Genomic DNA, 17,217 nt, shown 5'->3' on the forward strand with positions numbered 1-17,217 from the left:
TTAAGACAAACAAAGCTAAATCACTTAACAAAAATCATGTGGTATTAAAATATTATTCTATATATGGTGAAAAGCTGTGGTTCCTAAATGCTGGCCCCCAAGCTGACTCTAAGCAGGAAAGGCGAGACAAGTAGTGTGTTTCTGTATCTGTGACAGCTTTCTCAAGTAATGGGGTGTAGGAAGGGACAGCATGCCAATAATGTCTATATGGTACTTCAACTAAACTTCTTAACTGCTTATGGTGCTGTGCAAAAGATTCTTTCCAAAGTGAGTTCCTTGAACCAGAAAGATACAACATGATTTATTTTGGATTACAAACAGCAGTTGTCCTGAATACCATAATTCCACTTGGTAAGTATAGTTGTTTATGAGTCCTGACATAGTCCCTCCTCACATACAAGATTGGATTTTTTAAATCATCAGGATCCTTTGGTGCTGTGCCAGGTTCTAGATCAGGGTGAGCAAACTTGTTACATTGGGCCTCACTTTTCATCCCTGCAATCAGCAAATCCCTGGTCCAGCCTTTCTGATGTAATCCAAAGCGATGGAAATTTTGGTTATGTTCATATAACACGCCCCTCCTCAACTTTTGGCATATGTAAGAAAATCAGTATGTACAATGTAAAAACTTTATTAATGGGTATATAAATGGGAATATACATACATAAAATTGTAACATATTTCAACATTTTTAATGAGATGGATGAGCCTGAGACCCCGCAGCTGATCATGCTGTGTGCCCCTTATGAAATTTCATGCCCCAAGGGGGCCCACCCCCACATCCTGTTCTAGATGTCCTCAAGTTCCCATCTGGGGGTATAAAGGACAGAGCATGCCCAGGTGGCCTTCAGTTCTTTAGTCAATACAGAATGCAGAGGACTAGGTCTTTACAGCAGCAGGGAAAGAGGGCAGATTTTGGAATCCTTGAGGACAACATATTTTGAAAAATCACAGTTAGTGTAAGGGAAATAACTGTGCTTTCTTCTTCAGAGGAGTATTCCCAGAGTTTCCACTTGTGATGGCCATCAAGCAGTTGTCTGTTCGTGTGTCGGGAAGCACTAGGAATCCTGCTTAAACAATAACTGTGGGACAGTTCTACCAAAATAGGCACCTGATCTGGAAGACTGTGTGAAAGACTAGTCTCTTGCAAATGTGTGGATTGAACTCCATATGTTGCTGTCCTATAAATTTCAGCAATCGGGACATTCCTCAGTCAGGCAACAGAGGCTGCCTGAGCTCTAGTGGAATAAGCAATAATGTGCCTAGTTGGAAAATGTGAATAACTTGTAACATGAAGCACAGCAAGGTTTTTCCCTAATTTGTTGACAACACAATTGAAAGTTGTAGTGTAAAAGGGGCTGAGCTGTTTTCACTCAGCACTACTGAGGGTGCTTTTCTCACCCACATGAAATACTATGGTAGGTTCCTTGGAGCTACTCTGTACTGTGTGCTGATAATTTAACAAGATTTGTCATTGAAAAATATTTTCCTTCCTCTGTTTTTCAGAGGTAATCTCCCTCGTCTTCTATATGAGCATTTCCAAGTCAAGGTTTTAACTAGATTATTTTTCCAATAAGGCATGCAAAGAAACTAATGATCATAACCCTTTCCCCCAGCCAATAACTGTATCACTGTTACCTTGTTCAAAGAATAGACATACACTTTTCCTTGCTCCTCTTTTTCAGTTCCCATGTACATAGGAGCTCCAACTAGTAAAATGTCTGTAACTGAGTCTTTATTGATGTCAACTGTAGTAATAACACTACCGAAGTATGAGCCAATCTGCAATAAAAACATATAATATATTTATTACAGGTGAGGCTGGTAATACTGCCTAATATTGCAGATGCCCAGCATTTCCCATTATAAAACCATGCTTTCAATTGTGTATATCCTGGTGAAACATTAACATTTGGGCTGAAATTTTACATATGAGGTTTCTGTCTTCAGCTGCACTTTTTGGAAAATTTTAGCCAACATGTTTTAGCAATTTCTCAGAATGAGATTAGAGAGAGAGAGAGAGAAAAAAAAACTTTAGGAAAAAAGGCTGGGACCTTTTCCTTGAACTGCTCCAGTACCCCCTTGCTCTGGGGCAGGAACTGAAATTTGGCAGAGGGTAGCCTTTCTGTCCGAGATATGTCTTCAGCTTCTCTTGTGAAAATCTGCCCAATTTGGGACAAGTTTAAGTCTTTGAAAAACATCCCAATTTAGTTTTACTAGAGTTAAAGTTTAGTGTGCTGGCCTCTATGACTTGAATGTGTGACCAGACACAATCCCCACAAAGAAAACAAGCATGCTGAGGCCAGGGAGATGGGGGCAAAGCAAGACTTTCCCTCTAAGTGCTGCTTTTGCTGCTGTGGACTGGGTGCAATGCAAGTGACTGAGGAGTCAGTCTCTCCTGCGCCCTCTTCTGATATCCAGACAGCATGGAAGAGGAAGATGCCTGACATAAATCCAGAGAGCACAAAACCAGACTGAGGTGGTGTGGGGGGAGGGAGGAAAGGGGAAGGAAAGGACCAGATTAGGACAGGGGGGCTCATGGGGAAGAAAAGAAAAAACTATGACTGGGAGCTGAAGGGAAAGACTAGAATTCATTGGGTAAGGAGAATGGGAGATGGTAGTGGGGAGGTAGAGAGGCTGACATTGCTTGGATAAGAAAACAATGAGCCAGTGCAGAAAACGCTGTATGTGTATGTGTGGAGGGGTTGAGAGTGGGCATTGGGACTGGGACCCAGCTGGCACAGGTTACCAAGATCAAAAGTGGAGATGGGAGGAGAAGAGGAGTGTGGTACTGGCTTGAGAAAGATGCTGGGAATATTATGAGACACCTGAAGTGTGAAGACTGGGAAGTGAAAGAGAATAGGAGGGGATGAGGAACTAGAAATGGGGAAGAGAAGGGACTGGGGCAGGACAAGTAGGTAGAAAAGAAGACAAAAGGGTCAAGCTTGAATAAGAAAACAGGCAGAAGGCTCTATGACTAACAGAGTACACTACACTTGAAAGTTGGGAATAGAATGCAAAATCCCAAGTCTCAGCATTCCTCTGCTATCAACAGTTATCTGCGACTTCCCTTGGAAGTGTGAGTTCTCATTCCCCTGTGGGGACGGTCCACGTAGAGGACAACAACCTACTATTGCTATCCTTTTCTTCATTATTTCAAGAGGCTACAGTCTGTGAAGTTGACCTCAATGTTCCAGTTCAGCTGATGAACCATGTAGATGTAAATGTGATGTCCTATGATGGAATTTCTGCTGTTTCAATTTTTTTTCTAAAAGCTCAGAAACTACAAAATATAGGAATTAAATGTTATTAATAAGATTGCAGTGTAAAGCACTCAAAACTTAGGAAATGTCAGAAATAAGGCTGCATCTGAACTTTAATTTGGCCCCTGGTGCATTTGTATTACAACATAGTCTGCTATTACACAATCACATACTATTTTCTCCAGAGGATTCCTGCTTCATTGAGTGCACAGGGTGGACCTGGTTTCAGGAAGGATCAGGCTGTGTAGGGATCCCCCTCATATTTATTGCAGAAGGTAGAAGATATCTAGTGAATGAGGACAGGGACTACAGGAAGAGAAAGGCCATGTCTCCTGTGTAAGGCAACTGAATGAGGTCTAGTCAGAGAGAGACAACTGTGTTAGTCTGTATCTTCACAAAACAATGAAGAAGCACCCTTGTCGCACGTCAAAGACTAACAAAATAATGTAGTAGGTGACGATCTTTCACGGGACAGACCCACTTCTTCAGATCCAAGAAGATCTGAAGAAGTGGGTCTGTCCCACAAAAGCTCATCACCTAATAATTATTTTGTTAGCCTTTAAATTGCTACGTAACTGCCTTTTTTTCTTTTTAAGTGAATGAAGTGTGGTAGAATTAGATTCTATCCCCATCCAGCCACAGAGTTCAAGTATAATGCAGGCCAAGTTGGTTAAACCAAACTTTTCAAAGCTGGATGATGATAATGTACTCCTTAATTTCTGCTTGCCTGACCTGAGATGCTGGGTTCTCATTTGCAAAAGTGCTAAGTCCTCACAAATGCCACTGAAGTGAATGAGAGCTGTGTGCTGTGTCTGAAATGCTAAGTACTGTGCTCAGCAAAATCAGGTCTTAGTTGTCTCAAATTGAGGATCCAAAATTAGCGGACACCTTTATCCCTAATCTCGCTGTCCCTCCATTTCCCATATGAAAAATGGGGATAATAATACTCCCACTTCTCATGGTGGGAAGATAAATTAATTCTTGTGAAGCACTCAGATGCTACTGTAAGGAGCAACATAGAAAATCCAGGAAAAAACATAATTATGTCTTGAAGTAGGCTTTCAGTAGTGTACAATGAATAATATAGAGGGCCACTCACTGAACAAACAGAAAACAAAATATTGAAGGGATGTTTATAAAATGAGCAACACTCATTCCGTCCACTGGATGAGGCAGTGCATCTTTGAGAAAATGTGTGCAGTCATGTAATTAAAGACTATATCACAATGCGTATCCACACAGGGCCTGAACTAAAGCTGCACAGGTAAATTTAATTTAGACATCTCCCATACGTTGAGTATACAATTTTGCAACTTAAGTGTTCTTTTCATGTAGGGTGTGTTTGTGTCTTTGTTTGTATGGGCATGTGCACATCTAAAAGAAGATTGCAGGACATGTCTGAAATTGCGTACCAAGGAGACACTATGAACTTGTAGTTTGTGGGAATGTATAAGCTTTTCAAATTCAAATAGAATAAAAGGTCATAGTGATGATACAGCATGAAATTTGGGTGAGTGTTAAGAAGATCTCTGTTGCCTTAAATATACAAGCTTAATAATTCTCAACCACACGTGAGCTGCGCTCTGGTATACGCAACGACAGCAGTGGGAAGTCAGCCATGACTCCTGGTTCAGGCTACTCAGTCCTGGTGGAAGTTTAAGCAACAGAGGCCAAGTGTAACTTTGCCCTCTAGAACAAGGTGCCACAGCACTTGTATTAGTAGGGAGACCAAGTGTAGTGTAACTTTCTTCTATCATACCCCCTGCTCTGCCCTGACACACCTACTCCTCCTCAGAGAGAGGAGTAGCAGTAGCTAGAGCAAGTGGCTATGTGTCCTCTACTAGCTGTAGAGTGGCTGAGATTCTCAGTACATGGTGACTCATCCAGGAGCAATATCTGGAATTTCTCATCAGACAGGAGAATCCTGCCATTGCATTATAATCTTTCAGTTTATGATTTTCCCTACGATGCTTTTCTGTTCCATAGTTTTCATTCAAATCACATTGCAAACAGATTATTTACACTAAATTCCACCAACATTTTAACTTCAAAATACATGCTTACTTGTTCTCCATTTAACCGCTGTAGTATTTCTACATCATCTCCTACCATTTTGTAAATGACAACTTGGCCTGTGTGATTATAGCGAGGATGCCCAGCAACGTACAGCACATCTCCAGGTGTTGATGCTGAATTTACTGTATATCCTAGGAAAAGTAAAACAATGCCCTATGTAACACTGACAGACTGGACAGCAATAATTTTCATGATTCTAAAACTTAAGGTCTCACACTTGTTTCCATGAGGCTCTATTAGCACATGTATATAAGGATGCAACCACATGGCGACTCAGAGTGAACCTTCTGGACCAGGTAGAGAGACTCCTGCTACCTTGGCTCCACTTTCCTGGTCTGAGCTCAAAGAGCTAGTCTGAGCCTCCACTGGTGTTACAATGCCCCCACATGCTATTTTTAGCACGCTAGTTTGAGCCAGACTAGCAATAATCAGTCTACTCAGGCTGGGAGACTTCCTTTCAACTCAGTTGAGACTGATCCAAAGGGTGAATGGCTGTCTCCTGGTCCACACTGACTTCTGAGTTAGGGTCATACTGTGTCATCTAACTTGATTGGACATACACAGATTCTAACATGATAAAATATAGTATACATATGCCCCCGGAGTCCAAAGCTTCCTCAGCACCTGGAAGCCAGGACTGTATTTTGTAGGGAATATCTTTTTGGAAGAGTTTTAGAGAGAACACATGCAATTCATAGGTCAAAGACCTGAGCAGGATCATTTTTCTTACCTAAATAAGCTGCAAGAGGTTCATTTTTTTCTGAAGTCTTGTCACGAAATGTATCATTTTTTGGCATGAAAACCATGCTCTCCTTTTGCATGACTATTGTCCCATTCCAGTCATAAGCGCCAACTGCTCCAAGCATAATCCAGTCCTTATACAGAAAAAAAATTGTGTGTTATAGGAACCATATTTATTTGATATTGTCTGATTTTTGTTTCACATATACTTGCAGTATTTAGCCTTGCATTAAACACATTAGTGGGTGTGTCTACACTAGGAACTAACTTCGAAGTTAGGCACTACATCAAAGTAGCCAGCAGAGAGTCTACACACATTTTTTTTCCCCTTACTTTGAAGTTAACTTTGAAGTAGGGAGCCCAACTTTGAAGTCCTTACTCCATTCCAGGAACGGAGTAGTGCCCTACTTCGTGTGTATAGACATTCTACTTCGAAGTAAGCAACTTCAAAGTTACTTTTGTAGTGTAGACACAGCCTGTATGTTCCACACAACATAAAGTGAAGTCACTTTTCATTCCATTTTTAGTAACAACTTTGGCCAAAGGAATAAATGTGAAGAGGAATACCTTATTCCACTGGTGGATGCAGAGTCAGTGGGAAGAAGCAAAACAACAAAAAGTAGCCAGTGCAAGGACAACTGGGAAATGCACTGATTTAATGCCTTTCTGGTAGCCTCTTAGAACAGTGCTTCTATTGCTCTCCAGATGGATTTTAAAACCTTAGCGGTGGGCCTACTGATCTTTTTGTGCTTGTGGGCAACAATCTCTCTCTCCAGAAAGAATAAAGGTAGCTCATATCAAGTCTGCCAAAATACCCTCAATCCCAAATGCAATCCTGCAATGAGATTCTGATCATGGCAGTTTGATCCTTTGGCTAGTGCAACCATATGCAGCACCAAATCAATCTTAAGCCTTTCTTTGGCTGTCAGTCTAGAAAATGTTGGTGTTTAAGGGCTAATGCTCTCTGTGAATCATAATTACCATGTTATATTTTATATTTCTCAGGAAGAAATCGGGTGATTGTATTTCTGAAACAAAGAATTTGTCCTAATAAAACAAAGTATGTTGTTTAGGTTGTCATCAATGCCAGTGGCTTTTGCCCATGAAAGCTTATAACCTATCAAATTTGTTAGTTTCTAGGTGCCAGAGGACTGCTTCTTCTTTGTGTATTCAAACCTGAGTGTGGAGGCTTTTCATGTGGCCTGGGCCAGTTCATACCTAATGGACTGCCCAGATCATTTCATTTCTTTTTGGGTGCATCTACACTTGCATTCCTCTTTCGAAAGAGGTATGGAAATGAAGTAAATTGAAAATGTAAATGAGGGGTACATTTGCATATTTGGTACCTTATTTGCATATTCTAATTTTAAAAGAGCTTCTTTTGAAAGAAGAAAGGCAGTATAGACGCTGCTCTTTCAAAAGTAAACCCCATCTTCGAAAGCATCCTTCCTTCCCATTAAATGGAGGACTGGGCCAAAAGAAATCTGATGCGGTTCAATAAGGAGAAGTGTAGAGTCCTGCACCTGGGGCGGAAGAATCCCAAACGTTGTTACAGGCTGGGGACTGACTGGCTCAGCAGCAGTACGATGGAAAGGGACCGAGGGGTTATGGTGGATGAAAGGCTGGATATGAGTAAACAGTGTGCCCTTGTAGCCACGAAAGCTAACAGCATACTGGGGTGCATTAGGAGGAGCATTTCGAGCAGATCTTGGGAAGTAGTTATGCCTCTTTATTCGGCACTGGTGAGGCCACATCTGGAATATTGTGTCCAGTTTTGGGCCCCCCAGTATAAAAAGGATGTGGATTTGCTGGAGCAAGTTCAGCAAAGGGCAACAAAAATGATTAAGGGTCTAGAGCACAAGGCCTATGAGGATAGGCTGAGGGATTTGGGCTTGTTTAGTTTACAGAAGAGAAGACTTAGAGGTGATTTAATAGCAGCCTTCAACTTCCTGAAGGGGAGCTCTAAAAAGTAGGGTGAGAAACTGTTCTCAGTGGTGTCAGATGGCAGAACAAGGAGTAATGGTCAGAAGTTGAAGAGGGAAAGGTGTAGGTTAGATATTAGGAAAAACTTCTTCACCAGGTGGGTGGTGAAGCACTGGAATGCGTTGCCTAGAGAGGTGGTGGATTCTCCATCCCTTGAGGTTTTTAAGTCCTGGATGGACAAGGTCCTGGCTGGGATGACTTAGTAGGGGTTGATCCTGCTTGAAGCAGGGGGCTGGACTAGAACACCTCTTGAGGTCCCTTCCAGCCCTATCATTCTGTGATTCTTTTGAAGATGGGTTTACTTTTGAAAGAGCAGCATCTACACTAGCTTTCTTCTTTTAAAAAAAGCTCTTTCGAAATTAAAACATGCAAATGAGCTGTCCAATATGCAAATTTATACCTCATTTGCACTTTCGATTTACCTCATTTGTATACCTCTTTTGAAAGAGGAATGCAAGTGCAGACGCACCCTTTATGTTGTTTTTCTTTGCCTCTTTATAGACGATAGTTATTGAGAGCTCCAAAACACAATGCAACAAATCAGTAACAAAATTGCGTGCAGAATTCAGGAATCTGAATTCCAAATCCATGCATTAACTAGAAGACAACTGCTTGCCTTCTAACAATGATTTTTACATCTAAAACAGGCAATTTACCTGGGAATAATGAGCACTGAAGCCTGCTTGGGACATTTCCATTTCAAACGAGGCTGCCAGCTGGTCTGTTGTAGCTACCAAACAGGAAATTTTGAGTTTTAAACATATTACACATTTCAGCATAAAAATCATATAATGAAAACTCTGATCTGATGGGATGAGATGATGCAATTAACTCGTGCATTCAGTGAACAGTTTAATGTGTATCATTATATTTAATGAGCATTACAGACTTTATGGCCTGGGTAATTAGTGTTACTTTAAGAATGAGGAGGCATTTGTAGCCTACTGCACTATATCCATTCTAACTTATCATATTAAACATCTATCTATCTATCTATCTCTTAATGTTTGGACTGAGCTTAACCCAGTGGCAAATATGTTTGGAAAGTCTGATCAAAAGTGCTCCAGCCATTTTTCACTTGATGAAGGTAAACAGTAAAACCCTTACTTGTACAACCTATTTTTTTTCTTTTTGGTCTCAAATATTCAAACATTTTAGGCACTTTTAATGATAATGTAAGAAAGCTGCCATGCCAGTGTGTCCCCTGTGGCCACATAGTAACACCAACACTGCCTCAGTTTCTTCTTTGGCTTACTGTGGTGAATGGAGTTGCCGGCCCTCATGCCAGATCACTTTGCAAATCCAGGGTTTCAGAGCCTGTTACCCAAATCCAACAAAAATATGAAAATCACCTGTTCCTTCAGCCCAGCCAGGCTAAGTAAGCTACCCGTTCTTCAGTTTCTACTATCTTTCATCACATCTCTCTGAAGGTTCCTGTGTCTCAGACATCACCACTGTCTAGGGGCAGGGGCGCTCTTCCACTTGCTAGCTGTTCAGGCAGGCTGCAGCTCATCAGGGTTCCTGTGTCCAGGCAGGATCCTGGCCTACCACAGGACAGTCTATCTGTACATCTTTCCCCACCAGTCTCCATCTGTTGGGCTTCACCCTTTCCAACGTTCTTTTCAAGCTTAACAGCCCACAAAGATGTAATAGGGTATTGTTACTTATCCTTCAGATTGACAGTTAACACCTTTCAGCCAGGGACAGGGTTTGTACACAAAGGAACAGTTAGCCTATGTCTACACGTGGCCCTTCCTTTCGAAAGGGGCATGTTAATGAGTGGGTTCAAAAGATGCTAATGAGGTGCTGCAATGAATATGCAGCACCTCATTAGCATAGTGGCGGCTGCGGCAATTCGAAAGTGCAGCTTTTTGAATCACGCACTGCCCATGGAGATGGGACCTTTTGAAAGGATCCCTCCTCATTTTTGAAAGCCCTTCTTCTGATCACCTGATAGGAAGAAGGGCTTTCGAAAACTGGCGAGGCTCCTTTTGGAAGGTCCCGTCTCCACAGGCAGCGCGCGATTCGAAAAGCCGCGCTTTTGAATTGCCGTGGCCACCATTATGCTAATGAAGTGCTGCATAGTCATTGCAGCACCTCATTGGCATCTTTTGAACCTGGTCATTAACATACCTCTTTCAAAAGGAAGGGGCACATGCAGACCCAGCCTTAATCTTAGAGCCTTGTCGAACTTCCTCATCAAAACCCTAAATCAGATCAAACGCAATGGGTTGTGAACACTAACCTACCTAAAAGGCTCAGTGTGCTTCGGGCAAGATTTGACGGGCTTCAGTCAAGGGCTGGAAGCCTTACTCTTTACCAATGAGCTAGAACAACATCCCACTACTTCTTTTGGGTGGCTTTTTTGTTGGGGATCTAATCTGGTTGTCTGGCACAGTACCACATCTTTTCAAAAGACTGAGGAGGCAGCCAACTGGCCTTAACTTAATTTAGTGGGGACTGCTGGAAGTATAGCCCCGCTTACTTGTAGTGTTAGGTGTCTAGCACAGTAGGCTTCCTCACTCTGAGAAGCACAGCAAATATCTTCAGTGCAGTAAATTGTCTGCGTGGTCCCCCTTTCCCTACCAGCAGGATTAGAATGGCTCCTGGCTGACTGCTACATTCACTTGGAGGCTTGCTTCGCAAGAACCATCTGTTTGCCTGAGTCTGAGAACCTTAACTCCAGAGACACCTCAAAGAATGTGAAACAAACCACTTTGTAAGAATAGTAACAGAGAGGACGCCGTGCTAGTCTATACACTATTAAAACAAAAAGCAGTCAAGTAGCACTTTAAAGACTAGCAACATAGCTTATTAGGTGAGTTCTCGTGGGACAGACCCACGAAGCTCACCTAATAAACTATTTTGCTAGTCTTTAAAGTGCGACTTGACTGCTTTTTGTTTTCACTTTGTAAGAAGCCATTGCCATATACATAACAGAAACCAAAGGCATCCGAGGAAGTTCAGCCTGTGATACCCAAAATACAGGTCTCCATCTTTTGTGCAAAAGGAGGAATTATTTTGACAACAATAAGCTGTTAATTGCTGTTCTCAACCATCAAAGGTAGACTTGATCACAGGCACTCAGTTGATGAATTAGAACTGCAGGTGCAGCCTTGTGATTACACAAAACCCAGTAACTTCAGTAAGTCTGAAGAAAACTAAAAAAGTTTTAAAACAGAAAATGCTAAAGACACCTACTAACTGATATTTAATATTTACCCTGGGCAGCCCTAAACGCCCCATGTTGGTCTCTCTGGGGCAAAGTGGGCTCCACCTGATCTAGGTGGATGATTATATCACAGTTATAGTTGGGAATATAGATTAGATAATGGTGCCCACTCTAGTTTTCCAAATCATTCTTTTAAATTGCCAGCCATTCTGCAAAAGATGGTTTGTGCCAAAACACTTCTGCCAACCTAAAGTTTGGGTAAAATGGAAAACTGCTGTTAAAACCATAGTCTGTGCCACGGGATTTAGGGTCATATGAAAAAGATTATTATAAAAATGCATGTTCTAGCACAGAACTATGCAGCATTTCTTGGCTTTGTTTTTTGAATTTTCTTTGTTTTTTTTGTTTTTTGTTTTTTTGAAACAAACAAGACCCCCATGGAAATAAAATGTAAGAGTTATGTTACTGGAATGTTGGTTAGACTTAAAATTTAAACACATTAAAGTCAGTCGCTTCAAACACTAAGTTTCATACTGTGCTGCAGAAGATAACTCAGCCATGTGGAGCACATTTAAACAACACTTTGTAGGCTGCACCAAAACCAAAATGCTGAGTCTGACGCAAGGAAACTGCCCAAAGGGCATAGACAAAATGAATCACTTAGCTATTGTGTCCATAGTTGACACTGCAATCCTGAGAGTGGAGTAACTCCAGCTGTGTCTTTAGCTCTGTGTGAGGCAATGACTACAAAATCCACTACCCACCCTGTCCCACCCCTACCCAGACTGCATTGCACATTGGTACACAGGGGTTCCCCCAAGGGCTGGGCTCACTTTCTGATGCCTCTGAGCAGTCAGACTGCACTGCTCCTGGGGAACTCCACACCAAGGACAAGACAGCAGGATTTTGATCCTAGTATTTTCAAATTCTGGTTTTGTGATTAAAAATATCTCCCCTCAATCCCACAAATGGCTTGGCCAATGCTATTGTAAAAGCCTTGGACCATATCCCTAGCTAAGGTGACCATCGGTCCTGGTTTCAGTGGGACAGTCCCATATTTGGGATGCCAGGATGGTGTCCCAATTTATTTTGTCAAAGGGGCTAATTGCCCTGTATTTTCCTGTGGCTGCCACCCGCTTCCCCCAGGTCTCCTGCAGCAGCACGGCTCCCCCCCACCTCCGCTTTCCACAGCTGGGTGAGCTGGACCTGGCCATGGCTACCCCACCCCCAGCTTCCCCTGCCTGTGGGAGCCTGGAGCCACACCCACGCAGCAGCGGGGCTGCTCCCCAGCTTCCCCTGGCTTCTTCCAACTTCCCCCAGCTGGTGAAGCTGGAAGCTGGACCCGCACTGTGACTGCCCCCACCAGCTTCCCTCGGCTAGGGGAGCCGGAGCTGGACCCACACAGCAGCGCAGCTGCTCCCCAGCTTCCCTTGGTTGGGGGAGCCAGGAGCTGGAGCAGCAGCAGGGTGTTCCCCCAGCTGGTGGAATCTGGGAGTTTCACTGGGAGGGTGACAGCCCCCACAGGGCAGCCACCTCCCGACTCCAAGATAGGTGACCATCCGTCCCGTTTTGGCTGGGACGGCATCATTCCCCTTTTCCCACATTTGAGTGGGTGAGAGATGGTCACCCTAACCCAGCCATAAGGCCAGCTTCCCTAAAGGGGCAGCGAAGGATCCCCCTTTGTACAAAGGGTATAGAGAATAGCCAGCTCTATTCAACACATTCCCTCCCCACCAAAGGGAATGGGTTGTGGGTGGGTTATGGTGCAAAATGCAGCAAAACTGATGCTCTGTCTAACTTTTAGAGGGTCTGATGAAGTCCTTATAGGACTTTGGCAGGTGATGTAACTCAGAGCAGGCCTTGGGTTTCAGCCCCACACCTCCCAGATTCACAGGACTTGGAAAGGACTTTCACAGTCATCTTTCTCTCTGTCACTCTACCTGTATAAAATAAAAGCCTAGCCCATCTGAGGATTTATTCAATTTTTCTATTCCTGACTTCTCTATGTTTAAATTAGTAAGCCTAATTTTGCCTGAACATCATTTTTGTATAAAAGAGAAAGTTTATTTCTCCTGTTTCAAACAGGACCTTATTTTAAAATGCCCTTTTGCAAGAATGTGAAAAAATTCAAAATCTTGATGACATGTACATGAAATTAGAAAATTGCTAATTTTCTTTGAGGTATGTAACAATTTAGCCTATGTTCTCTTTAACTAAATATTTGTCTTTTGGAGGCTAGAATTTCACCTTTCTCAAACACACAAAACATTTAAAAGTGAGAAAATTAGAAGTCCTCAAAAGCCAAGAGAGGAAAATAAGAAAATATAGCACTTAATTGAAAAAAGCTGTCTAATATTTTTAAAGAAACCAGTTGAAATATTGGCACTTTAGCCAGCTAAATGCTCTAACAAAAATTTTGTCCATATTTTTCTAACCAGTGGAATTCTAATTTAAATATTTTTATAAATTATTTCTTGTATTTATATTATTTATTTTGGTCTAATGATAAACAATCCCATTCTAATAATGTGGAAGGTTGAAATGCTGAAATGTGAAGTACAAAACAAAAACCATACGGATGTCTTCCCTGCATGACAGTGTAATCCTTTTGAAAAGTGGTTATAATTTAAAACAAATAAATAACTTGGAGTTCTGTTACTAGCCGCACACTTGAAACACAGTATTGGCTGACTGGGATAGAGGATGTGGGCTGAGTTGGATGGTAGATATGGCAACTATTATTACACAGGGGATCTTCTTTATTAAAAAGCTGGACTCCATGAACATTTCCAAAAGAAAAGAATAGTTGGGCACAGTTCTAGCTCCTTGGCAAACTATTCTGTGGGCAAAGTAATACAATATAATCTTGAATAACTAACCAACATCTGGAAGGTAATCAGATTCAACAGTGGTAGGGGCTCCATAAAAATGTAGGATAGATAGCTAGGGTGAAATATTTCACCCTTTAAATCAACATGCACTCCTTTACCAATACTTTCCAAAATCCCAGCAAAACCAGTGAAATCTAAAATGAGACTTGGGGAAATTTAAAGATCCAGTCTGTCTTATATTATCTTTAACATTTCAAACTCCAGCTAAATTTTCAAAGAAATATATGTAGGAGGAAGAGATTTGGTTCTGTTAGGGCTTGTCCATGCTAGCTCCCTATTTCAAAGGGAGCATGGCAAGTAAGGTGTGGGGAGATTATTAATGAAGTGCTGTGCTGCATATGCAGCACTTCATTAAGCTAATTCTTCCCCACAGCAACTCCAAAGTGTTTAACTTCAAAGTGCCAGCTCAAGTCTAGCTGCAACTAACCCACTGGTTGTTCAAAGTGCCTGGGCAACTTCGAAGTCCCTTTACTCCTCAAAATTTTGAAGATCTTCTTGGATCTGAAGAAGTGGATCTGTCCCACGAAAGCTCATCACCTAATAAATTATTTTATTAGTCTTTAAAGTGCTACCTGACTGCTTTTTTGTTTTGCTAGGATACACGGCTAACTCTAACACGGCTAACTCTCTGTCACTACCCTTACTGATGTGTGTTATAAGACCACTGTATGATCAGTATGCTATAACATGAACATATAGGCTATGTCTACACAAGAGAGATCTGTCAACAGAAGTTTCTGTCAGAAGATGTCTTCTAACAAAACTTCTGTAAACAGATCGCAGCCAGACTGTCAAGCGGATCAATAGAGCGATCTGCTATGTTACAGAGCATGGCTGGACTGCCTGGCCATTTTCTTGACAGAATGGCCAACCAGAAGAACAGCAGACAGGGCTTCCCAGTGTCCTGGAAGCCCTCTCTGTTGACAGAGTCATTTTGCCTCATGGAGGAGCAGCAGAACACTATTGACAGAAGGGCCACATTCTGTTGATTTACTGCTGACAGAACGACTTGGGAATGTGGATGCTTCACAGGTTTTGTCAACAAAACTCTCTAGTGTAGATATAGCCATTATGCATTGTACTTTACCTAGTACAATACATCCCTAAGAGCAAGGGATCCATTATTTAATTATAATAATGCAAAGATACATTAAAATTTAAAGAAATTTCATACCTTCCAACGCAAATATTCTCTCTCCAAGTGCTTCAACAATAGTGAGAAGAGCTAATTCATCTGAGACATTGAAGAAATGCTTCTCAGTAGGTTCACTTGCAATTGATTTTATTTCCTCCACAAATTTTTCTGCACTTAAATTTCCTCTACTGTAGTAACCAAGAATCTAAGGCAATAAAAATGTCAAGAATACTTATTACACATTATATGTTAAAGACACATTTTAGGCAGATTGTCAGTGCATACCAGGAACTAATGCCTTAGCATAATTCAATCCCCTTAACACTAACCCTACAGTGTCAGAAAAGCACTTTTGGTAATATGAGATCATGAATATTAAATTTAAAGTTGATACAACTTTAAAAAACAAAAATAGGATTCTCACTAACACCAAATTTAACGAAGGCAAATACGTATATCCAGAAACCTACACAGAAATGTGACTTCAGAGTCAGGTTTTCAGAAAAGATCGACATTGCCCTGACTGTGTTCCCACTGATACTCTGAAGGAGTACACAGCCATACCAAGGCTAAGCTTCTCTGCAAATATCAGCCTTAATCACCACAACAACCATGTTACAAGCACTGTTATTCTCATTCTTCCCTATATCCTGCAACATTTCTAAATCACTCATCAAGTTACATCATAATTTAGGTCACAACCCTACACGTGATGCAAGTTTTATTGAGGTCCTGTACATGTGCAAGGGTCCACCAGCTCATATCATGTTGAGGTATCAGGGCTATAGATTGTACGCCCTCTGTTCTATTTAAGTGTCATGAACATTTATGGTACTATAAAAATAAGCCACAATGACGGACACTCCTATGCAGTGCTAATGAAAAGATTCTAGAGAATGGTACTGGAAATTAGGACATCTAGGGTTTGTTCATAGCTCTGTTGCCAACTTTGAGACGTCTTTGTAAATTATATAACCTCTCCATGCATTAGTTTACTCAACTTCAAAATGTGTGACTTCTTTAATTCAAGGGGATGTTGTGAAAGTTAATTTACTGAGCTTTGTAAAGTACCCTTTGATGCTCAGATAAAATTTACCCCATGGATTAAAGTATTATTTACTACTAGTGATGGGCCACAAACACCTCCAGATCATAAATGCCTCTGGGTTTTGGGGAAGTACAGATCCACACAGAGGCCTGAATTTTACTAGAGCCCATCAGTGCCTATGATATTTTAGCTCCACATGGGATTTTAAATTTGAGAAACTCTTGATTAATGAAGGAAACTACCATCAAACCCTACCATCAAAGAACCATAGAATACAAGAACTGGAGGGGTCCTCAAAAGGTTATTGAGCCTAGTCCCCTGCACTCATGGCAGGACCAAGCACTACCTAGACAGATGTTTATCTAACCTGCTCTTAAATATCTCCACAGATGAAGATTCCACAGCCTGCCTAGGTAATTTATTCCAGCCACATGTGATATCACTGGCAACATGAAACTAAATATTGTTTACTTCTTAAAATCTGTGATATGTGCATCTTAGTTACACTGATGTTTAATAATTAAACAATTAACAGCAAGCTGCTTGGCCCTGCAGTAACACTTCCTAATGGCATTGCTCATGAATGGATCCTTTGATCTGGCAGTTGTCTGTTCTGCCTATAAAATCTGGAAACAATACAACTGTGGAACAATAAAGAGAAATGTGATCTGGAAGGATTAAAAATAAATCAAGTACTTTTTAAAAAAATCAACTAAATATAATTAGACTAATTCTACTGTATAGATACAGTATATAGTTCTCACACAAAAATAATAATATTCCCCTTCATAAATTATTTTCAAAATAGGGAATAAAATCTCAAATTTCATATCCATTCTCCCATGGCTCATAAGGTTTGTCTGTCCCCTTTCTTGAAGTAGACAGCTTCAGTATGCTAACTACGCCTA

At 41.3% G+C, this 17,217-nt stretch overlaps 1 protein-coding gene across 1 annotated transcript in view; it reads right to left on the reverse strand.

The window, feature by feature from the left end:
* Positions 1-17,217, reverse strand: part of ITGA1 (integrin subunit alpha 1) — a 115,437-nt gene that overhangs the window by 33,428 nt on the left and 64,792 nt on the right. Inside the window, exons 9-13 of the mRNA XM_074995585.1 lie at positions 15,301-15,466; positions 8,720-8,793; positions 6,070-6,214; positions 5,328-5,470; positions 1,639-1,782 (exon numbers count right to left, since the gene is read on the reverse strand). Coding sequence (XP_074851686.1) covers positions 1,639-1,782; positions 5,328-5,470; positions 6,070-6,214; positions 8,720-8,793; positions 15,301-15,466 — 672 coding nt within the window. The remainder of the gene's footprint in view (positions 1-1,638; positions 1,783-5,327; positions 5,471-6,069; positions 6,215-8,719; positions 8,794-15,300; positions 15,467-17,217) is intronic.

Source organism: Carettochelys insculpta, chromosome 5 (genome assembly GCF_033958435.1).
Source record: "Carettochelys insculpta isolate YL-2023 chromosome 5, ASM3395843v1, whole genome shotgun sequence".
NCBI lineage: Eukaryota > Metazoa > Chordata > Testudines > Carettochelyidae > Carettochelys > Carettochelys insculpta.